Source organism: Vigna radiata, chromosome 8, assembly GCF_000741045.1.
Source record: "Vigna radiata var. radiata cultivar VC1973A chromosome 8, Vradiata_ver6, whole genome shotgun sequence".
NCBI classification, from domain to species: Eukaryota; Viridiplantae; Streptophyta; class Magnoliopsida; order Fabales; family Fabaceae; genus Vigna; species Vigna radiata.
The window spans coordinates 41720604-41743110 of record NC_028358.1 but is presented as its reverse complement, the minus strand read 5'-3'; the positions used below and the strand labels follow the sequence as shown (position 1 = coordinate 41743110).

The following is a 22507-nucleotide window of genomic DNA, read 5'->3' as shown; positions in this document are numbered from 1 at the left end:
TAGAGAAAATAAAGGACTCGCCTTTATTACTTTTCTTTTTTATTTGTTTAAAGGTATGATGTGTAAAATGGAAATATCTCAAGGAGACACTTAAATGGATCAGATAAAAGATGTCTGCTTTAATTTAGATACAATAGTTGATAAAATTGATTACACTAGATTGATGGAAAAAGACTTAAAATGAATCCTTTAGCGAGGGTATACTTCAGTGATGGATACTTCATTCACAGAGTATGGAATTGAACAGGAGGTAGATTGATCGGTGGTAGACTGATCAGAGTCAAGCTCTCGGTTAAGCCTGTTATGATTTCTTCCACGCAGGAAAGATGCTGGTTGTCGTGGCATTGACATGGTCACTGAATAACTGTTCAGCATAAGTGCAATTGTGGACATTGATGGTCGGTCTGATGGATTTTCCTGAACGCATAATAAACCAATGTGGATGCATCTGTTTACTTCATTTCTCGAACAAGAACCTCTCAGAGTTGGATCCACAAACTCCATTGGTGTTTGCTCTGTCCATTTCTTCCAAGCCTGTAGAGTATAATGTTACTATTTAAACTAGTAATGCCTCATTTCCTCACCCACTGAGAATCTGTACCGATAGGTATTGCAGCTACCCATGGCATCAGCAGAGCAGAAGGAAAGAAATTACTATTGCTTATACTCACAAAGATTAAGAGGTCATCAGCGTGATTCGATTGATAAAAATCAGTATTCTTCTTGCCACTCACAATCTCCAAGACCAAGACACCAAAGCTGAACACATCCGATTTCATGGAAAACTGACCACGCATTGCATATTCCGGAGACATGTAACCACTGCAACAACAATATAATCCCCTTATTTAGAAAAAAAAAAAAAAAAACAGCAAAAAGTTCTGGATAGAATACACCTTTTCCCGCTTAACTTAACTATCTGTATAACATAAATTATCTATGCAAGTGGAGATAACATAAAGACATTGGACTTACTAAGTCCCAACTATTCTTCCTGTATTTACTTGAGTCTGGTCTGCCTGGAAAATCTTTGCCATGCCAAAATCAGAAATCTTAGGGTTCATGTTTTCATCTAATAAAACATTGCTAGCTTTGAGATCACGGTGTACAATTCTAAGTTGAGAATCTTCATGTATATAAAGAATTCCTCTAGCAATGCCAACTATAATCTTGTAGCGTTGTGACCAATCTAACTCTCTTTGCTTCATAGAATCTACAAAACAGCGAAATTACAACAATTTCCATTTACACAAACTATTAATCCTCCAACTATGTTCAATGAAGTTACTCTGTTTATGAGGTGTCATATTAGTCTGTTGAGGAAAATCAATCACTGCACTAATTGAGATGTCACATGCAAGAAAAGTACAAAAGGTACTTACTGAATAGAAAGTAATCAAGGCTTTTGTTTGGTATGTATTCATAGATAAGAATCTTTTCCTGGCCCTCCAAGCAAAATCCCAATAGTCTCACTAAATTTCTATGTTGAAGTTTGGCCACAAGGGCGGCTTCATTCCTGAACTCTACTGCACCCTGCAAGGAGGTTACTGACAACCTCTTCACAGCTATCTCCTGTCCGTCAGGTAGGACACCCTAAAAACAAGCATTGGAATAAACCAGTTAACTACTTTATCATAAAACGAATTATGATGTGTTACTCAGAAAACATGTTTCATACCTTATAAACCACCCCAAATCCACCTTTGCCAATCTTGTTTTCATCCGAGAATCTGTTCGTGGCTGCTTCAATCGTAGCCAGGTCAAATTGCAAGGAGTCCCCATCGCTAAGACCTTCCACAACTACACAGCAAAGAAAGATAGTAATCATCAGCCACCAAATGAAAGGCAAGTGAGACAGATTACACGAAACAATCACTTTGACAGAGAAAGAGAGATTACTTGAATCCTGGCCAAAAGAGTTATTGTATTTATAGCTTGCCCTCTTGCGTAGGAAGCAGACGCCAACAATGAAAAGTAGCACCGCAACGACAATTGGCACGGCAATAGCCAGAATTATAGAGATATTGTTTTTTCCTGTACAGGTTAATCACTTTCTAAGACACCCCATTAACAAGGTCATTGAAATTTAGACAGTCACATGTTTATATTACAAGGACAAAGCTGAGATTCACTTCTTTTAAGCGCCTTCAGTTCTATTCTATATCCAGAAGTATAGTTTAATCTTATAATTATACTGATCTTTAATGCAAATATTGAATGTAAAACTTTAATTGGATTAGAGAATACTAAATTATCAACGAACTGCGCACGAGCTTGGTACATGTTAATATGGTATAAAACTTTGATACCTGAAGATGGGGAAAGAGACTCTGGTTTAGTGGAGACGGCGGAAACATTGTAAAAAGGGTACAATTCATATCTGACATTACAACCAGGAAGCAGGTTGCGTGCACCTCGTTTTCCTTCACCGAGGTTACTCATGGCGCTTTTTAAGCACATGTTGCAATCGAAGGCGGATAAATCAGGCCTACACTGCGCCAGGGCGTACAGATTCATTGAGCTCGTGAAATTCGCTTCTCTTGTGGCAAACATTCTACCCGAAAGAGAATTCACGGCATCCTGCACCACACCATTCAGCGCGGATGCAAGAAAATTATTGAAGCTAGTACTATCGGAATCAGGAACGCTCTGTTGGGAACTCATGCCGACACTTGGTACTATGTTGTTGAGGAAGGAAAGGTTGGAGTAGCGCACCATACACTCGTCATACCATATTACAGACTCTGTAGTGTTGGTACAGAGGCGTGTGATGTTGTCGGCAGCGGCGGCGACACAGTCGTGGCAGACGGAGGGGGTGACGTCACCGCGGCAGAGGAAGAGTCCCTTGACCTCAGCAGGGGCTCCAAGGGAGATGTTGGTGAGGTAGTAACCATCGTGGAGGGTGGCGTTAGAGACGAGTGACGAAAGAAGGAGATTCAAGTTGGTTTGGAATGTTGTGTTGGGTAGGTAAAAGGATCCACCTGTGCAGGCCTGTGTGGTATATGTAGGAGCAGCTTCACTTGCAGAGTTTAGGAACAGAAACAGGGAGAGAATTATAACCAAGTGCGTTGAAGAGGATTTCAATATGCACATCTCGGAGAGAATCGCTGAGGTAAACTAACAATAACTGTTTTTCTCTTCTTTGAAATTAGGTTTAGTTATTGCGCCTAATCTTTCATGATGTTTGATAGATGACGAAGATGGCAGGTCTTCACTTCAAAAGGGAACCACCACAAATAATGCTTGCTTGCTACAAGTCAACGTGGAATTAATGTGAAACTTCTTTTTCAGTCTTCACAATCTAGAAGTGACACTACATTTCAATTTTGCTTAATGAATAATTAAAGGATAAAAGTACTTACAAAACATTCTTTTTACAAACATTTCAATATTATTTATGGTCACAATTAATAATAATTATAAAAAATATTATTTAAATATCATTATTGAAGGCAGTTAGATTTTTAAACTTGCGAGACATAATGAATTTAAATTTGCTTTACAGTATATATTATAATTTATTTATTATCATTTCACCAATTTCATTTCCGAGATGTTTCCCAAATTATAGCATTTTTTTTACATGTTTTATGGGTTTATTAAATTTATAACATGCCATTTTATAAAAGTGTAAAAATAAAAATAAAAATTACACCTTTTGAAAGAAAATTAATTTAGCTACTAAATATTTAAAAATTGATCTTCAAATAATAATAGTAATAATAAATAATTGTAATTAAATCTTTAAATTTATCTTTAGATTAAATATATTTTATGAACTAAAAAAAATAATAATTATTTAGGCAAATTACATAAGTTATCCATAAATAATAAACTTCGATTTTTATTGCAAGTTTTACTGTTGCGATAATGTTTTTCACATTTCTTCTTGTTTTTTTTTTATGATTTTTGAAGTTTATTTTTAAATATATAATTTTGAACCGTTTTTTTTTTTTTTTTGTATGAGGTATATTTGAATCTTTGATAATCAAGATGGTTATTTACCTACTTATTTCAATGTAGAATACATATATTCTATGAATTCAAATTTCATATCTAACCCAGATTAATATTGAATATTTCACCAACATTTGAAGAATTTAGTGGCCTAATGATACTTCTTAATAGGTTATGAATGACCGTTTTATATGGAAATATATCTATACAAACTCACCAATATAAATAAAAATAAAAATAGAAACAGTATCCACACTTCTGGTCCGTTGATATATTTACATAAAACAAGCTGTCCAAGTAACAACAGCAAACATATAGATGGACATGGTGATAGATGCGGATGCAGCAACAGCAAAAACTCCGTCAGCTTATACTTCACTAATCTACACTACCAATTGCCAAGTCCTCCGTTAAACGATCTGATGCAGCCACATCTTCAGTGATGTGTCCCCAACCTTTGCTATTCTTTGCAGCATCAGTCTCATCTACACCTCAGAATAATTCTGTTTTTCAACCCCAAAATCAAACAGTCAGCATCGACCACAACATGAAACTATCAAACAATTACTTAAATTGGAATGGAAGAATTCAAGTTTTGTTACCGTTTGCTTCCACAATTGTATCACACTCTTTGCTTGCTTTCTCATGACAGTACATATCCCAAAAGTGAAAAGCACCATCGCAGCAACAATAGGGATAACAAATGTAAGAATCACTTCAACACCACTCCCTCCTGGGCAAACGTCAATACAATTCAATCATTCACTACTCAAAATCAAGTAAGCACAATTTACTACTCACTAGCACTGTACCTGAAGGACGAGGCTTCACAATCGTTGGGGTCAATGTGTTATTGCTGCTGTAAAATGGATACACTTCATATCTGATATTGCATCCAGGAAGCAACACTCTTGCCCCTCGTTTCCCATCACAGCAATTCGGAACAGACGCAATGGCGCTGCTAAAACACATCCTGCAATCGAACAAAGACAAATCCGGCGTGCACTGCACTAACCCATAAAGGGTCACCGAACTCGTGAGGTTCACTTCCCCTGTCGCAAATTTCTTATCCGCAGAATTCCTAGCTTTCGTTGCCAGGGAATTCAGCAATCCCGCGAGCAACTCGTTGAATCGGTCAAGGCTAATGCTAATGCTAGTCACGTTATTGGAATCAGACATATCCACTCCAGGTACGATGTTGTTGAGGTATTGGTTGGAGTAGCGTACCATGCACACATCGTACCAGATTATGGCCTCCTTCTGAACCGGGCACCGGCGTTTTAGGTCCGCTGCTGCAGCGGTGACGCAGTCGTGGCAGGCGGCGGCGAGGGTGTCGCCGCGGCAGAGGAAGAGGCCCTTGACGGGGTTGGGGGTTTGGGTGGCAATTGTTGTTTTGTAGAATTGGGTGGCTTCAGTGGCCTTGGAAGAAAGGGAAGAGAGGAGGAGGTTGAGGTTGGTTTGGAATGTGGTGTTTGGTTGGTTTTTGGTGGAGTTTGTGCAGACATGGGAACTGTATATTGGCGTTGCTTTGGTTGAAAAGAAGAAGGAACTGAAGAGGAAGAAGAAAACTGAGGAAATTGCTAAGCAGTTGGAATGAGGCATGTTGGTGACGTTGGTTTGGAGAAAGATTTGCAGTTGGTGAATTGTTTTTCCCCTGTTTTTATGTTTGTAATAGTTTGTTTGAGAACCCAGTGCTTCTGGATCAGGGTAAACAGTGACGTCAGTACATACATAGAGAGAAGGGGTTTGAATAGTAAAATGGAAAAAGTTTCCACGTTCACAAAAACTTGAAAACAAAAAAAAAGCAAAGTCCATGTCCAATTATCTTAAGTATAGGTGGTGGAAATAATGTTGATGTAAGGACAAACGAGGGTTCGGTTTCGTTGGGCATGACGAAAAAGAAATTATTAATTGTTGAGAAAGATGGCAACGAAGACTTGGAAGACTTTATATGAACAGAAGTCAAAGAACATTAAATATCTTAATTAGCCACTGAGTGGCATGTTTTCACAAGTTTCTACTAAACTCTTTATGAAAAGGAGAAATAAAAAGACCAAAAAAAAAATTCTCATCAACTAATAAAATTAGCATACGAATTAATTACTTTAAAAAGTTATTATATGTTTTTAATTTTTATATTTTATATATAAGTTAACTTTATTTCATAAAAAGATTGTTTCAGAAGTAATTAATTAGCAGAAATTCGTACGTAAATCCCCAACTCAAGATCGTTTATCTTTGAAGTTCTAGTAAGAATAGTCAAATGACAAACACATTTACATTTTTGTTTTTCTCGTATGGACAAGAATTGTCCAAAAATAACTCGTCTTTTCATTTTTGAATGAGATATTTAAATATGTAATCTAATATCGTCTTCTAATAAATTATGTTGTCTTAAAAAAATTAATTATAAATTTATTAACAGAAATAACACATATTTTATTAAACCTGTCTCCTAATAAATATTTTTTTTTTCTTGAAATGGGTAATCTTTTAATATGTGGGGAATATCTTTAAATATATAAATTTCTCTCTTTAATTCCTCTAATTCGTCGGTTAAATCCACCCTTTTAAATATATTTTATCATGTTTATTTATTTATTTGTGTTTTTATATTTTGTTTAAATTAAAATGGTACCTCGACCGAAGAATATGTAATACTTTTGTCTATTCTATTTATGTGAACGCTGATTCACCTAATCTTTATTTTCTTTGTCCTATAAGTAAATAAAAATAAGTTAAGTTTTTAATAAAGTACTATGAGTAAGAATCCAGTAAAACAAAATCACACGTATAAGATTTTCTCGTAATTTGACAGTTTATTTGGTTGATATTAATTTTTGCATTACATTGTTATATTTATTTTTCAGTTAATATTTCTTCTTTTTTTTGGAACACGTCATGTTTTATTCTTTGTGATAGTAGTTACTTATTTTCCTCGGGAATAGGAAAAAGAAAAAAAGTAATGGTAAAGTATTTATTGACATCCAATTTTCTTGGAATTAAATTAAAGATAAGTCTCTATAATATGTTTAATTGATTTGAAGTTACATGAGAATGAGAAACTTTCTGTTAAGACAACTCTGCATAATTGAAGCATAGTCCTGCGTTCTGTCCAGAGCTTATTGAAGAACAAATGTCTGCAGCGATTCTTGTTTCAACACCTTTTCTTTGCGTATCTGCAGAAACTCGAAAGCGATTCTTCTTTCCTTCTCTTTTTCACTTAAGAACCAAATACCCACCACAGCCAAGTCACACTGATTGAAACAAAAGTTGCAGTTGCTATCTCTGATGAGACGCCTCTCTTTCCAGCTTCACCTAAACACAGAAAAACTTATCATTAAGTTCATAACCTAATCTGACCTAAATCATTTATTCGGGTGTTGTTCTAGTTTAAATTCAGAACTCTAACACACTTCAAAGAACTGTAATATATAGCATTACCATTTTTTATCGTAGAAGTTGTAGGACTAACATTTGCTTCGGGTGCCGGAGAATCCATTCTGTAGAAAGGATACAGCTCATACCTAAAGTTACAACTTGGATACAAAACTCTTCCTCCTTGGCTTCCAGGACAACACCATGAAAGGTCCCCTATCACATCACTGAGACACCTTCTGCAATCTTGGGGTGACAAATCCGGTGTGCACTGAGTCAGACAATAGAGGGTCTGAAACCCAGATATATTAGCTTGTTTTGTGGCGTATAACTTAGCACCATTAGAAGAATTCGCTGCCTCGTCTGCGGTTTCATTCAAGGTGGTGTACAACAAGCGCAAGAAGCTTTTAGTGTCGGAAATGTTGGCGGTGTTCCGCAGACGCATTCTGGGCCTTGTCTCCACCGTGGAGAAGAAGTCCCTGTTGGAATATCGAACCAAACATTCGTCATACCAAACTATAGCGCTTTTCGAAAACTTGCATGTATCTGTGTTTTGGTTGCCGAGTCTTTGTGTCGCGTTCAGGACACACTGTTGACAGAGTTGAGGGGGCACGTCGCCGCGGCAGAGGAAGAGACCGTAGACCGAGTCAGAAGGGCTTCCGCCGGATACGGTGGCGTTGCGAAACTGGGTGTTTCGGGTGGCAAGGGAAGATAGAGAAGACAAGAGGGTGCGGAGGTTGACTTGGAAAGTGGTGTTGGGGGTGAAGGTTTCGTTGGTTGTGCAATTTTGGCGAAGGAATATAGGGTCATCTGATGCGTGGACAGTGGTAAAGATAAGAAACATGAAGAAGAGAGCATGTTTCAAGGAAAAAAGGGCCATGCTGTGAAGTTGTTTGTGAAAATGCCAAGTTGGGGCGTCAGATTGTTCATTCAATCGATAAAATTTACCATAAAACACATGATGGCATTCTACTTTTCTTGATGCATGGCAAGTCAATGAAGCAAGTCAAGCTTTTGTTCTCTCCTCATCCACATTTTTTTTTTTGGAATAAAGCTCTATAATCTTATTTCTCCTAATGTTTCTAAAAATTTTAAAGCACCATGCACGAATTTTGCATTTTTTTTTATCATTTCATTCTACAATTCTTAAAACACCTAACAACAACTTTGTTAATAATAACGTTGGTAATTAATAATGGAGATTAATGTTGTTTATAATTAATAATGGTGCAACAAATTTATATCATTTGTTTCCATGCAAAATAAAAGTGTTTTAACAGAAGTTTGACTACAGTACTTTACAACAGTCAAGAATGGACTCTAACTAGTAACATTGATTCTCAAAAATTATTAATTATGATCTACCATTGAGAACAATAATTGAAATATTTAGTTTGGTAGAATTAATTTTGACATAATTATTTCAAAATATTAATCACAATTATGATGTATGTTTAAATTAATCCCAAATATAGTAATTAAATCCAAATCAGCATGTCATATTAGAAAAAAAAAAGTTTACGCTAAACATGTTTAATTGAGATTCTGAAATGGATAATAAAAAAACAACTTTTACCTATTTTAAAATTAATTTATATATTTTAACTTACGAGTAAATTAGTTTAATTTATTTTTCTATTTTTTTCTTTTATTTTTTTTTATAAAAAAATTTGATTGAAAATTTTAAAGATTAATAAGAACAAGTAATATAAATAATTAATTTCATAATTAAAAGAATAAATGAATGAGTGATTTTTTATCAACTAGCCAACTAATTGAATAAAAAATATATAACTATCTAATTTAAGAAGGATAATGAATGAAATGTCTAATTTTTTTAAAAGATGAAGTTTAAAGTTTCACATATTAGAGTTTAGGATTTTTGTCAACAAAATTCGGTATTAATGTCTATTTTTATTTCTAATTAAGTATTTTTAAGGTTATAAGTAAATTACTTTAATCAAACCCCATAGTTTATATTTTTTTCTTCTATTCTTTAATTGATAGACTCCTTCTAAATTAAGCGTATTCAATTTCACCGCATCTAAATATAATAACTATAATAAATGTCGATAATGGTCTAGTTTCTGTTTTTAATTAATATTAAAAAAATAACTACTTTTAGATGATTATTAAGGATAGTATCAGAATTACCTTTTCGGCCTTGCTATAGGAATTATGAGCAGATGGAGCCAATCTCTCCAAGTGCACTTTTTATCATAATTAGAAATTTGCACAAGCTATAATATAGCAGTTTTGTTTTCCCTTCTTACATGAATTGAGGGGAAAGTTGATTTTCTTTTTTTACTTTTATAATAATTTATATTATAAACCAATTTCATAATTATTTAATATATAAATTTAACTGATTAAAGTCAAATAAAATATAGTAAATTAAATAATAATAAAAAATAAATTAATAATAATATTAATAACATACACAATAAAAAAATTATATACAATAATAATGAATAATATAAATGATAATATAATAATAATAATAATAAATTAAATATAATAATAATAAATATAACTAACAATAATCTTCTATTTTTATTAAATAAAATATTTTTTAATCCATTAAATCCATTCCGTCATTCATTGATTATTATAAATTTTTATCTTAACTCTCTTAATTCAAACAAAATTATTGTCAGCTATTTTTCTTTTCAAATGTATTTATTTCTATTCTTCCAGATCTCCACACATGCCTACTGTTCATCCCTAATTTCATTCTCTCACGTAATACTCAATGATACTCGTGGACCTTGAAATAAGTGGCTTCTTTAAATCTGTGGGGCCTAAGTTGGAATTTCTTCATCTTAATTCATCCTAATATGCTTCAAGCTAACCACGTTTTCCTGTTTCTCTCGTGTCCATCAATTCTGTAATCATTGTCAATAACTAATCATCATTACTTTCCATTTAAAACCTTCAATGTCGCCTCAGATTAGTTTCAATAGTTCCTTTCATGAACTGATAAATGGTAACTTTAGAAAGCTTTTTCAACTGATAAGTACAGAATGCAAATTGCCTACTGTTACAAGTTAAAATTTTAACTTATGTTGCAATACCCTCTTAATAATCTTTCATTGTTGATCTTAAATAAATAAGCAAAATATAAAAACTTATCTGAAATATGCAATGAGTTTAATTAGATATATCTATCTAGGGAAGAATACGGTGGTGGACATGTTATTTACAGAGGTGGAGAAAGAATGATTGATGGAGTAACCTGAAGATGATTGATGTTCAGCTGAATGTCTTCTTACTCTGCCTTGCATGAAAAAAGCTGGCTCTAAAGGGAATGGCATTTCAACCGAAGGGTTGCTAAGATATGAAACGATGGTTCCTATTATTGGTCTGTCATCAGGATTTTCTTGCACACACAATAAACCAATCTGCATACACTTCTCAACTTCGTTTCGACTGTAAGATTCTACAAGAACACTCGGATCCAACAATTGAAATGGTGATACATCCCTCCAAGTGTTCCATGCCTGAAATTAATTGCCCATTCAAAATTTTCCTATTATTACTTGCTTAAACTTTCTTTATGGTTCAAAGAACAGCAGGGAATAAGAAGAAACAAGAATTGAATACTCACATAACTCAAGAGATCATCAACACGAGATGATTCATAAGAACAAGAATTCTTCTTTCCACTGATAATCTCAAGAATCATTACTCCAAAACTGAATACATCAGACTTTTCAGAAAAGTGTCCATGCATGGCATACTCAGGAGGCATGTAACCGCTGAAAAGGAAGAATGCAGAAAACAATCAGCATGGAGATTATACACAACCAGACTAACCATGAGTGAAGATTTATAAGGGACGTGAGAGTATTCAGAAATTATCACAATTATTTTATGATGATAAATAAACGAATTACATAAATAAAAAATTTACTTTTGAAAAATTTAAGGGTTTGCAACTCACTATGTACCCACAACTCTGTTCGTACATCCTTGAATCTGGTTTGTATCTACCATCCTTGCCATGCCAAAATCAGAGATTTTTGGATTGAAGTCATTGTCCAATAGAACATTGCTTGGTTTGATATCACGATGTATAATCTTCAGACGAGAGTCTTCATGAAGATAAAGAATTCCTCTTGCAATTCCTTTAATGATTTTATACCGCTCTGACCAAGTTAATATTCTCTGTCTTGCGCGATCTATAAATACCATTAGTCAAATACATTACAAAAGTATAAATCAATTTTTATTTCACATTCGATTAAAATTGCAATGTAAAACTCAGAGCAGAAACAAATACTGAAAAGTCTTACCAAATAGAAAGTGATCAAGGCTTTTGTTAGGAACATATTCATAGATAAGTATTTTCTCTCTGTCTTCTTGGCAAAATCCTATTAACCTCACCAAATTTTTGTGTTGAAGTTTCGCTATTAACAACACTTCATTCTTGAATTCCTCTGCTCCCTGCTTAGAATTTGTTGACAATCTCTTTACAGCTACTTCTTCTCCGTTAGGAAGGATTCCCTGTGATTACATGCCGTTAGAATAGAACAAGAAAACAATATAAATGACACATTCATCATCGCATTTATGTTACCTTGTAGACTTCTCCGTAACCCCCTTTGCCGATCCTGCGGTCTTCAGAAAACTTGTTTGTCGCTGCTTCAATTGTAGCAAAATCAAATTCCAAGGACTCCAAGACACTGATTTCTACTCCAACTGCATTACAATTCACAGAGCAGTTATTGGAAATACTCAAACCGAGTACATGTAATAAATATAAAAGAAAAAAAAAAAACTTTAGGCTTTTCTACTAAGCTCAAATATTGAAGATATAGCAGGTTCGTTGATATTACAGTTTTCTCTGTCGTCACTGGCCTTGCTTTTCTTTCTCGCTTTTATGCGGTTGAAACCGTAGTAGCCAAAGAAAAAAATGATTACCAAAACGACAACCATGACAACGGCTATCGCAATCACTTCAGTGCGAATATTTCCTGAACCTGTCAAAACGTGTCATATTGACAAACCACACACCATCAACACCATTTCAGCGTTTTCTTTTGTACAAAATTAATCAACTAATGATCAAGCTCAATACTGCACATATTCGACAAGTATGCTAATTATATGAAGCCACAGTTGAATATTCGTGCTTACTGTCATCAGACAAATCTTATCTCTTGCAGAAAGCAATTTATGAAGAGTTATCTGAGTTCAAGAATTAGTTAATCTCGTCTTTTTTTTTTTATATATATAAGAATGAGATTACTGAAAATTTCTGGTTGTTCTATTAGAAGTCAAATAAAGAAAGTATTTTTCCTTCTCCAATCAAAATCTTTTGCTTTCTCTGTTCTCTTATTCTTTCCAACTTATTACCAACCTCAAAATATTTGGATGATCGTGAATACAATATTTACAATCTGATTGGCCAATTGTATTTTCAAAACCGTGATTGGTCGCAAATTAAAACTTTGATAAACCTTTCTCTCTCTGCTATCCTGTAAACCAAAGAATCCAACATTTTCATTCGAGAAACCAAAGAAAACAAACTTACCCTTAATCGTTGTTGGCGCGGAGGTTCCCGAATGCTGATAAAACGGATACGTTTCATACCTAACAATGCAACTGGGAAACAGAACACTTGCCCCTATGCTCCCTCCGCAACAAGACACGGCGAATTCCGCCGCCGCATCGGCGATACACCGTTTGCAATCTCCAGCAGCCAAGTCCGGTGTGCACTGAGCGAGGCCATACAGGGTCACACTCGCAGAAGCGTTTTCTTGCTTAACAGCATAAGGGTTGGACCCTCTGAGAGCCAGTGCTGCTTGATTTGGAAGTTCATCGAAAATGGATCCTAAAGCAGTGTAGAATCCATTACTGTGCAAAACGACAGGATCCCCCAATGGGATGTTGACCTGGTGCCTTGGCCACTCGTCCATTTTAGAGAAGAAGAACCTGTAAGAGTAGCGCAACAAACACTCGTTGTACCAAATCACAGCCTCTTTCGATGTCGGACACGACGAGGCTATGGTTAGGGTCGCGAAACCCACACACTCTCTGCATAGAGCAAACGGCACGTCACCACGGCACATGTAGAGGCCATAGACGGTGTCCGAACCCTTCCCAGATGTTGTGTTGAAGAATCTAAAGTTGTTGGTGACATTGGAGGAAAGGTGGGAGAGAAGGGTGTTGAGGTTGGCGTTGAAGGTGTTGTTTGGAGTGAAAGTGTGATTAATGGAGCAGCTAACGTTGTTGAAGACCGAAGCAGATGTTTCTGTAACGGTGAGCACAAGGGTGCAAAAAAGGAACAGTTTTAGACTATTTTTGGACTTGGTAATCATGATTCTCTTGTGCTGCAAAATTTCTGCACTGACTGAGACGAAGAAACGAGTGATGCATCATGCAGATGCGCGTGAAGGGAGAGAAGTCAGAAACGGCCGCGGTCTATGAATTGGATTGAGGTTTGTCAACAAAGTAAAATATCACGTATTTTGTATTTAAAACTACTTCAATAATATATAAATGATTGTAAATAGATTATAGTTTTTATAAGAGGTGACAACTGGTTCTTCATCTCTTAAGAAAGTTAAGAAATTTGAAAAATCCAATCGCTTTAATCTCACTGTTTTAGAAACGTAGCGAATGCATTCTCCTCCCTTCTGTTCTGTCTGTCGATAGTTTATGGAATGTGGCATTTGAGGGTTTTTCACCAAACTACTTTTTTCTTAAAAAACTTATCAAAATAGATAATTAAAAAATAATCATAGATATAGGCAAATTGGATCATTTGACACAATTTTTCACTTGCAATAAATTATGTTAGAGTGATACAAAACATTTATAAAATAGAATCATGTTAATATCTCACTACTTGAAGTCAATATATTTTAAAAGATGTATTAAGATAATATTACAATTTTAATTTAATTTTTGTTGAAATTATATAAAAAAAGACTCGTTAAAATTTTCTGATTTATCTTTATTTATAACTTGTTTAAAATTATCTATTTAGTAAATTTTTAAAAAGTTATATTCCCCTGGTGCGTGTAATGGCATTGTGAATTATTGTTGGTGGTAGAGTGAGCACGGGCACGTGATAGTAGAAGCCAACTTCACTATGTGCCATTTTGCCTGTAGTAATTGACGTGACCTAACCAAAGCATTCTCATATATTATTATTTAGTCAAATCATTGAACCACGGGGTGATGTCAATAATGACGAAAAAATTAACAAAACAGTAGAAAGGTAAGTAATAAAATATTGGATAATGATACTTAAACAATATTTTTTTTATAACATTTGAATATTATCTATGTGTCATTTTGTGATTGGTCCAAAATCACTTCATAATGGTGTTTATGATTATTATTGATTGTTGATTGATTTTAATGTTGTAAAAAAAATGTTGTTTAAGTATATTTATTCTAAAATAGTTGCTTCAGTAATATCTTATGTTTATACTAATGTATAAGTGATTGTTTATTCATGTTTTTTTTTTCTTTAATGTTATGAATGAATATAATGTGTTTGGTAGAGATCACATTAATTGTATAAAGACTACATTATACTCTTAATTATTGTTCACTGCTTCGTTTTCATATGTATAACCATGTAATTAAATATTAATTTTGTTGTAGAGCAAAAGATAAGAAGGAAAAATTATGATTGTGGTTGTTGTGGTGGATTATCTATAAGATTATTATAATAATTATTTATTACTGCATTTTATTCGCATGTTACTTATGTTACTTATTTTTATTTCAGTGTAAAAGAAAAAAATATAAATTTGTAAATAGGTATTTTTTTTAAAAAAAAGGCTATCTCTTTTAACTTTAATTACTAAACCAATATTAAAAATCTTAATTTAAACTATGTTCTATTCAATAATGGTTCTAAAATTGATGTTAAATATATTTTTTGTATAATATTTTATTTGACTCAACTGTAAACCTTAAAATAAAATTCTTAATAGATATTATGCAATATTTAAAAATTACTTAAAAAAATATTTCAATTATATTTTTTAAGTAATATAATTTTAAAACTTTTGCTTAAAAAATCTTGTAGTTATTTATCTAAGTAACTCAACCTTAAAATTTGAAAATTTATTATTTTGAAGTAATACATATTATTATGTATGATAATTAAGTCTAAATTAAAAAATAATAATAATAAACAAAAGATTTCTTTCGTTGAATTAAAGTTGAGAGTAAGTTTTCAATAACGATGTTACATGGTAGAGACCATAAATTATATTTTTATAATATGTTAATCAATGTATTTTTAGTTAGTTTTTAATAAGGGGCCACAAATTATATTTTTTTTAACATATCAATCAATTTATGTTTAATTAGTTATACGAGAATGTCTACAAAAATTAAGGATATTATTTAATATATGTTTTAAAATAATTATATTTGTTCGTATTATATTCAATAGTCTTACATTATCTAGAATCAAAATATGTGACAATTTAAATATATTTTTTTTATTTGAAATGTTTTTTAAAGATAAAATTGTAAAAGACAAATAAAAATTTATATTTTTGTATTTAGTGAACTTGAATAAAGAAAATTATCTCTATGTTTTATTATTATTTTTATAATATATATACTTGTTGGATGATGTATAAATTATTATTCAAGGAAAATAATATTTCTTGATAGTTGTGAGATTTTGTGATTCTTAAAAATGTTTAAAAGTATGTCTATAAAAAAAATTTATGTTTGGTTCGAATGCCTTGAGATCAAATTTATGTGAAATATTTTTGGGAAGTAGCAATTTGGTACATTTTGAGATGAAAGGAAGAGACTATGATAAGGTCTAAGAAAGTTTTTGTTGGATAATTCAAAATAGTGTTTTGGATTAGGATATTCATGGATAAACTTGAGACTATTTAATACTTATTTATTATGTCAATGATAGGTAGTGAGTATATATCTCTTTTATGATTGATAAATAATTAACATTCTCAAAAAAGAAAATAGTAATTATGATTTTACCAATATTTTTATAGGAAATACTTAACTGCTAATTACTTCCTAAAGTAACTTTTTATTGATCATTAAAAGTGGAATATGAATTAATGTATGATAAAATGATATTTGAGTCTTATGATTGTAAATCCAAACATAGGCTTCCAATAAAAATGGTAAGAGAAATTGTTAAAAGATATGTTGTAGATTGATTGTGTAAAATCTATATTAATATTCTTAGGAGATAATAAATATATAGAGTATTTTATTTTGATGTATAACTCTTAATATTGTACAGATATATATTTTTATAATATATAATAATAAATTACAAACATGTAAAATATTGACATAGTATGTATAAAAAAATTCTAATTTTTAATCAAATAAGAATTATTTATATAATAATTGGAACAAAAGTATATGTACACATTCTTCAATATAGATAGAGAATAAAAAAAATCTCACAGAGATGATTTTTTAGTTTAAAGGAAGATATGACATAGTCAAATATGCACTTAATTTGTCTCATTACCATCCTAATTAACATACTATCCCCGTTACCATCCCAATTAACATATTATTTATTTTAAGTGAAAAATAAAGTGAATTTTAACAAAGGATCAATAGGATAACATTAGCATAAATAAATACCAACTCAGACTTAGAAAATAAGAATAAACATAACATAGGAAAGAATAGAACATGCAACCATTTAAATAAATTCACGTAGAATATTAATGAACTATAATCTATGTACAATAACAATTCACTATGAACAATTATAATTTTTTTTAAGATACACAGCAAGTTTTAGATATTACAAGTTGAATAGTTGCTTTCTTTTTACTAATTATAAATATATTTTCTTAGATAATGTTATGTATATATATGAAATAGTTATCACCAACTTCGTAAATCTTGTCACAAATAACTAATAAATGCATGATTTAAGACTACTTACATAATGACTAACTACAATGTGAATTATTAGGTGATAAAAGTTTTTGATAAAGTGTTAAACAATTTGTATAATCAAAGTATATCAATTACTTGTCACTAAATCCACATAATAAAAATTTAAACTAACTATTTTAGTGAGTTAATATTAACAATTCAAATCAATCATATTTTATAGCTATATCTAAATTTGTATTTCACTATTAAAAGTAAGTCCACATGTTATTAGAAGAATCATATAGAAAGAAGTGAATGAATTAAGTTAGGATATAAACAAAACTTTTAGTTAGTAAGATATAGGTCACTTAAAAGCATATTCAACATTAGAAACATAAGTAAAAATGTTATCAAAATGTTGAATTAACTTATTATCGAGCATAAAATGTACTGACGGACATCTCATTAATAGAATAGTGTTTTGAGACTATTTTTGTATCCATCTTGTCCAACAACAAATATGCTGGTTCTTGTGGAAATGGAAATTCAATCGTGTGGCGACCATCGAGATATGAAACAATATCTGCTATTGTAGGTCTAATATTTTTATTTTCTTGAACACATAATAAACTAATATGAATACACCTAATTACTTCAACTCTAGAATAATTTTCTTCCAACAATGGGTCTAATATGCTCAATGGTGTTTTGTCCATCCATTTTCTCCAAACCTGCAATAATTCATGAAATAATGATATTTGAAACCATTTCTTAACATTTAAATTAAGTGAATTTGATTTCATAAGTATGACCAACACAAAAAATTTAACTGTTATACTCACATAGCTCATGAGTCCATTTGGCATGTAACGTGATTCACGAGAACTTGTGTTCTTTTTTCCTGTAATAATCTCTAAAATCATAACTCCAAAACTAAAAACATCTGATTTTTCAGAAAATTGTCCAAACATTGCATATTCTGGTGACATATAACCACTGTGTAGAATACAAAAATATAAAATAGTTAAAATATATCATGTAAAAAAGTGAAAGGAAATACAAATGAAATTTTGTAACTTACTATGTTCCAACTATACGTCTGGTCTTTGCACGATCTTGGTCTATTTCCATAATTCTAGCCATACCGAAATCTGATATTTTAGGATTCATATTTTCATCTAACAAAATATTACTAGGTTTGATATCACGATGTATAACTTTAAGTCGAGAATGTTCATGTAGATAAAGAATTCCTCGAGCAATTCCTTCTATAATTTTGAAACGTTGGGACCAACTCAACATTTTTTGTTGATGACCTGCAATGTTTACTAAGTGAATGAGGAAAGTTGGCAAACAAATATTTAAAAGCCTCATATACTGTATGAAAGAAATGCTAAATTTCAAGAGTGTAAGATGAAGCATCAAACCAAATAGAAATTTATCAAGACTCCCATTGTGCATGAATTTGTATACAAGTATCTTTTCTTGTGCCTCTAGACAAAAACCTATTAGCTCCACGAGGTTTCTGTGTTGCAGTTTGGCTATTAATAAAACCTCATTCTTAAATTCAATGGAACCTTGTGTAGAACTTTGTGATAATCTTTTTACTGCTATATGTAGTCCACAAGATAAGATGCCCTAAAAAGATACAACACTATTAAAGTGAGAAATATAATCATATGGTTCAATTAATTTAAATAACTCATAAACTTATATATTTGTAATTTAGTTACTAATAATTTTTTTTTGTTATATTGAATGTCCATTTTTTTTTTAACTTTTTTTTTTCTAAAAAGTATTCCGTTATTTGATTTTTGTTTTCAATAAAATGATATGATCTTTATTTCCATCTTATCATCTCTAACTCATCACTCAAATTGTTCCTTTTTTAATAATTTCTTCTAACTTAATGGTCAACTTACTCTTAGAAAGAGAAATTAATATATTCATAGATATGTTAGAGATGGAAAGATGAAAGTAATAGTCTCATAGTTTAATTAACTTAAAAAACACATACTAAAGTACTTAACAAAAAATATTTAAGATACTCTATAGAACAACTTGTTTTTAATAAAAATTCAATTAAAATACCTAAATTTATTAAGTGCTTGAAATTTAACTAAGTTTAATATAAAATAAAAGATTATGATATCTTTTATACCTTGTAAACTTCTCCAAATCCACCTTTTCCAATCTTGTTTTCATTTGAAAAATTATTTGTTGCCGCTTGAATTGTGACCAAATCAAATTGTAATCCTTCTATAGTGACACTTTCTTGACCAACTACACATGTATAGGAAATCGTTAAATTAAGTTTGCAATTTTTTCAGGCTTGGAAATAGTTAGAAATTAAAAATTGTTGTTAAAATACTTACAGTTTTCTTTCAAAAGAACCTTATACTTGCGCTTTCTTGCTCTTCTCCATAAGAAATAACAGTGAAAAGAGATTAGCATTGTGAAGCCAAGAAAGATGACAACCGTAACAATTCCTCCAGCTGAAATCATTTTATTTCCTACACACGAAATATTAAAGGTCTTATTCTCATGCAAACTAAAAATTGTGAAAGGAGTCACCCCAGTCTTGTCTTGTAAGTGAGTAAGAAAAAGGGTTTACCTTGCCCTAGCGTAAAAAGAAATTTAAACTTTTTTCTGGTTTATTTATTTTGTGAATGCGATAAAAGTGAAAGGAAATTATAAATTAATGTTCTTAATGCAGGAATTGAAGTTTATAACTTGATTCACAGATAATTTATTCCTGGATAAAGATTGATGAACATATACATCGTTTTCAGAGTGTGTGGATAAAAAGAATAGAGATCGAGAGAGAAAATAATAATCCTCAGAGGTTATACTGAAATAAAGATAAAGACAGAGTGAAAAAGTAAGGTAAAAGTAAATATGTAAGTATAATAATTCTTTTATTGACTTAGGAGAAATTTCATTTTTAAATGAAAAAGGAAAATAAAATTTTAACACCATTTTTTGACACCATTTTGACACTGCACACGTGTCAAAATGTGGTTGGACAATTTCAAATTAAAAAACAAACTTTAGTTTTTCTCTTCCAAATATATCTTTGTCTCAACTTTTTTAATTTAAAATCGTCCAATCACATCTTGACACGTGTGCAGTGTCAAAATAGTGTCAAAAAAATGATGTTAAAATATCATTGATGAACATATACCTCGTTTTCGGAGTGTGTGGACCAAAGAAAAAGAGATAGAGAGAGAAAATAATAAACTTATGTAGAGTGAAAATGTAAATATTTAATTATAATAATTCTTTCTATTCTATTTATTTACTAAATATTATGTTACTTTTTTTTAATTTAAAATTGTTCAACCACGTAAAAAAAAGGGTGTTGAAATATATTTTTCCTTTACGCAAGCAAAGATATTAAACATGTCATATTAGAAAAACGGGTGTCAGTAGTTGAAGTGGCATTACCAAACAGGATATGTATTTAATGGACGAAAATGAAGGTTTGTTTATCAAAGCACGGTGAAGAAAATTATGCAAATTTAATTCAGAGGAAACTTTTAGAACAAGTAATAAAAATAATTCTTTTATTTCTGTAAATTTGCTCATACGTAAACTAGTTTTAAATTATAAAGATTTTTTTTTTTTTTCAAGAATAGGTTTCTGGAAACATTTGGCATGAGAGTTTACCTGAAGTTAATGATTCTTGTGTGGCATTAGAAGCAACGATAACGTCTCTGTAGAAATGTCTGGACCCAAACATCAAAGTACAGCTGGGATATAGAACCATTCCACCGATCCTTCCGAGACAACACAAAGAAATATCTTTCATAATATCACCCAAACACTCACTGCAATCTTCGCTTGATAGATCTGGCGTGCACTGAACCAGAGTATGAATTTCCTGGGACCCAAACACGGTAGCGTTTTTTGTTGCAAATTTCATGGTGCCCGCGGGACCAGCGTTCGCTGCCTCACCCACAGCATCACTCAACGTTTTCGATAACAACCAGAACCCATAGCTTCCCTTCTCGTTCGTTGAATTCGTTACATTGTAATCGATGAAGTTGAACCTTGGCCACTCCTCCAAGCTGGAGAAAAAACAACGGTTCGAATAACGAACCAAACATTCGTGGTACCAAATTAAGGCTTCTTTGGAGTTGGGACACACTTGGGATATTTTTTGGGCTGCAGTTCTGATGCACTCTTGGCACGTGTGGTTGGTGACATCGCCACGGCACATGAAGGAGGCGTAAATGGTTTCCTTGCCGTCTCCACCACCCGAAGTGGTGTTGAAGAATTGTGCAGTGGTGGCATGGGAAGATAGGGACGGAAGGAGGGTTCGGAGGTTGGATTCGTAGGCGCTGTTTGGAGCGAAGGTTTTGTTGCTTGAACAACTGTGATTCAGGTAGTGAATTTCAGTCGCATCGGTTATGGAAAAATTGAACAAGAAACCCAAAAAGTAAAGGCAGACGAGTAACCACATGTCCGTGGTGTTTGTTGAGAGAGAGAACGCAAGAAGAGATAAATGAATAGTTCATAATTCATGTACACAATACTTCTCGTCTTTCGATCAGTCAATTTATCGAAAGACTTTTCCTCAGATAATAAAATACTTGTACGCAAAGTATCTTGGTTGAAAAAAGAACCTACATATATAACATTATATTGATAATTAATAACACATTTATGTGATAATTAAATTTAACTTATGTTTAATTTGTAACTGATTTAATTTATGTGTTTAAAATACTATGTAATCTGTGTTTGTTTTAGTTTTCAATTGGCGGGTGAAACCATAATATTAAGATTTCTTTTTATAGACAAATTAGATTGAGCTTGAGTTTGACAGAGATTATTAAAATTAAAAAACCAATAGGTGTGAATAAGTAAAGGAAAAGAAAGGTGTGTTCAGTATTTTAGGTGGTACTAATGGTCAAAATAGATGGGCCTGCTATAGTGATTGATTGTTGGGCCTATGAGGCTACAGCAGAAATTAGAAAAAGAAAATGAAGGGTGACTGGAATATTCTTGGAGTTGAAAATATAAAGAGTCAAGTTTCTTGGCTATGGCTTCCGGATTTCATTTTTGGAAACACATTAAAAAAATTCGAATTTTTTTCTAAAAGACAATCACCACATTCCTATTACGGAAATAATTTTCCGAAAACTTTTGATGAGGTGAAATTTGATAGAATACTTCCTTTACATAACCGGACGACAATTAATATGTTTAGTGTCCAGTTTAAAACTAACAAGTAGATATAAATTAAAATTACCAGAAGGAAACTTACTATGAAATATATACAAATAAAAAAATATGAAAACAAAGAAAAATT

The 22507-nt window shown here is 32.0% G+C and overlaps 4 protein-coding genes across 7 annotated transcripts; all 4 read right to left on the bottom strand.

The window, feature by feature from the left end:
* Positions 1-26: 26 nt before the first annotated feature.
* Positions 27-8377, bottom strand: LOC106771842 (cysteine-rich receptor-like protein kinase 10). Of its 2 annotated transcripts, none has more exons than XM_022785672.1 (7): positions 7402-8377; positions 1900-2034; positions 1679-1800; positions 1383-1593; positions 976-1213; positions 672-822; positions 27-534 (listed from the first exon to the last, which is right to left on the bottom strand). In XM_022785672.1, the coding sequence occupies exons 1-7, from the start codon at positions 8213-8215 to the stop codon at positions 190-192; spliced, it is 2016 nt and encodes a 671-aa protein (XP_022641393.1). In that variant the 5' UTR covers positions 8216-8377; the 3' UTR covers positions 27-189. The 2 variants fall into 2 exon arrangements, with proteins under 2 accessions (XP_022641393.1, XP_014513324.1); XM_014657838.2 differs by lacking the exon at positions 7402-8377 and adding an exon at positions 2310-3239 and having other exon boundaries at positions 34-534.
* LOC106771843 (putative cysteine-rich receptor-like protein kinase 9) lies at positions 4190-5914 on the bottom strand. The gene is made up of 3 exons (XM_014657839.2): positions 4770-5914; positions 4560-4690; positions 4190-4460 (listed from the first exon to the last, which is right to left on the bottom strand). Exons 1-3 carry the CDS (start codon positions 5770-5772, stop codon positions 4443-4445), a joined length of 1152 nt encoding a protein of 383 aa, XP_014513325.2. The 5' UTR covers positions 5773-5914; the 3' UTR covers positions 4190-4442.
* Positions 8378-10413: 2036 nt separating the features above from the next.
* On the bottom strand, positions 10414-13823 carry LOC106771841 (putative receptor-like protein kinase At4g00960). Its single transcript, XM_014657837.2, has 7 exons — positions 12872-13823; positions 12174-12317; positions 11915-12036; positions 11631-11841; positions 11279-11516; positions 10943-11093; positions 10414-10835 (listed from the first exon to the last, which is right to left on the bottom strand). The coding sequence occupies exons 1-7, from the start codon at positions 13656-13658 to the stop codon at positions 10500-10502; spliced, it is 1989 nt and encodes a 662-aa protein (XP_014513323.1). The 5' UTR covers positions 13659-13823; the 3' UTR covers positions 10414-10499.
* A 3767-nt stretch (positions 13824-17590) lies between these two features.
* LOC106770668 (cysteine-rich receptor-like protein kinase 25) lies at positions 17591-21811 on the bottom strand. 3 transcript variants are annotated; one of them, XM_014656466.2, is made up of 7 exons: positions 20860-21810; positions 19566-19703; positions 19352-19473; positions 18618-18828; positions 18272-18506; positions 18033-18186; positions 17591-17921 (listed from the first exon to the last, which is right to left on the bottom strand). In XM_014656466.2, exons 1-7 carry the CDS (start codon positions 21653-21655, stop codon positions 17622-17624), a joined length of 1956 nt encoding a protein of 651 aa, XP_014511952.1. In that variant the 5' UTR covers positions 21656-21810; the 3' UTR covers positions 17591-17621. The 3 variants fall into 3 exon arrangements, 2 of the variants coding, with proteins under 2 accessions (XP_014511952.1, XP_022641391.1); XM_022785670.1 differs by having other exon boundaries at positions 18272-18828; positions 20860-21811; XR_002669451.1 differs by having other exon boundaries at positions 17889-17921; positions 18033-18091; positions 18272-18828.
* Positions 21812-22507: the final 696 nt, after the last annotated feature.

What these genes read in the sequence shown, in the direction of transcription:
- LOC106771841 (XM_014657837.2), bottom strand. Translation starts at nt 13,658, where the DNA reads ATGATTACCAAGTCCAAAAATAGTCTAAAACTGTTCCTTTTTTGCACC. An exon ending in AACAGAGTTGTGGGTACATA is followed by an intron (nt 11,094 to 11,278) that starts GTGAGTTGCAAA and finishes CTTCCTTTTCAG; the next exon opens with CGGTTACATGCCTCCTGAGT. An exon ending in TTGATGATCTCTTGAGTTAT is followed by an intron (nt 10,836 to 10,942) that starts GTGAGTATTCAA and finishes AATTAATTTCAG; the next exon opens with GCATGGAACACTTGGAGGGA.
- LOC106770668 (XM_022785670.1), bottom strand. Translation starts at nt 21,655, where the DNA reads ATGTGGTTACTCGTCTGCCTTTACTTTTTGGGTTTCTTGTTCAATTTT. An exon ending in ACAAGAATCATTAACTTCAG is followed by an intron (nt 19,704 to 20,859) that starts GTAAACTCTCAT and finishes TTTCGTGTGTAG; the next exon opens with GAAATAAAATGATTTCAGCT. An exon ending in GGTTCTTTTGAAAGAAAACT is followed by an intron (nt 19,474 to 19,565) that starts GTAAGTATTTTA and finishes ATACATGTGTAG; the next exon opens with TTGGTCAAGAAAGTGTCACT.
- LOC106771843 (XM_014657839.2), bottom strand. Translation starts at nt 5,772, where the DNA reads ATGGACTTTGCTTTTTTTTTGTTTTCAAGTTTTTGTGAACGTGGAAAC. An exon ending in TGTGAAGCCTCGTCCTTCAG is followed by an intron (nt 4,691 to 4,769) that starts GTACAGTGCTAG and finishes ACGTTTGCCCAG; the next exon opens with GAGGGAGTGGTGTTGAAGTG.
- LOC106771842 (XM_022785672.1), bottom strand. Translation starts at nt 8,215, where the DNA reads ATGGCCCTTTTTTCCTTGAAACATGCTCTCTTCTTCATGTTTCTTATC. An exon ending in AACTTCTACGATAAAAAATG is followed by an intron (nt 2,035 to 7,401) that starts GTAATGCTATAT and finishes TAACCTGTACAG; the next exon opens with GAAAAAACAATATCTCTATA. An exon ending in CTGATGACCTCTTAATCTTT is followed by an intron (nt 535 to 671) that starts GTGAGTATAAGC and finishes TATACTCTACAG; the next exon opens with GCTTGGAAGAAATGGACAGA.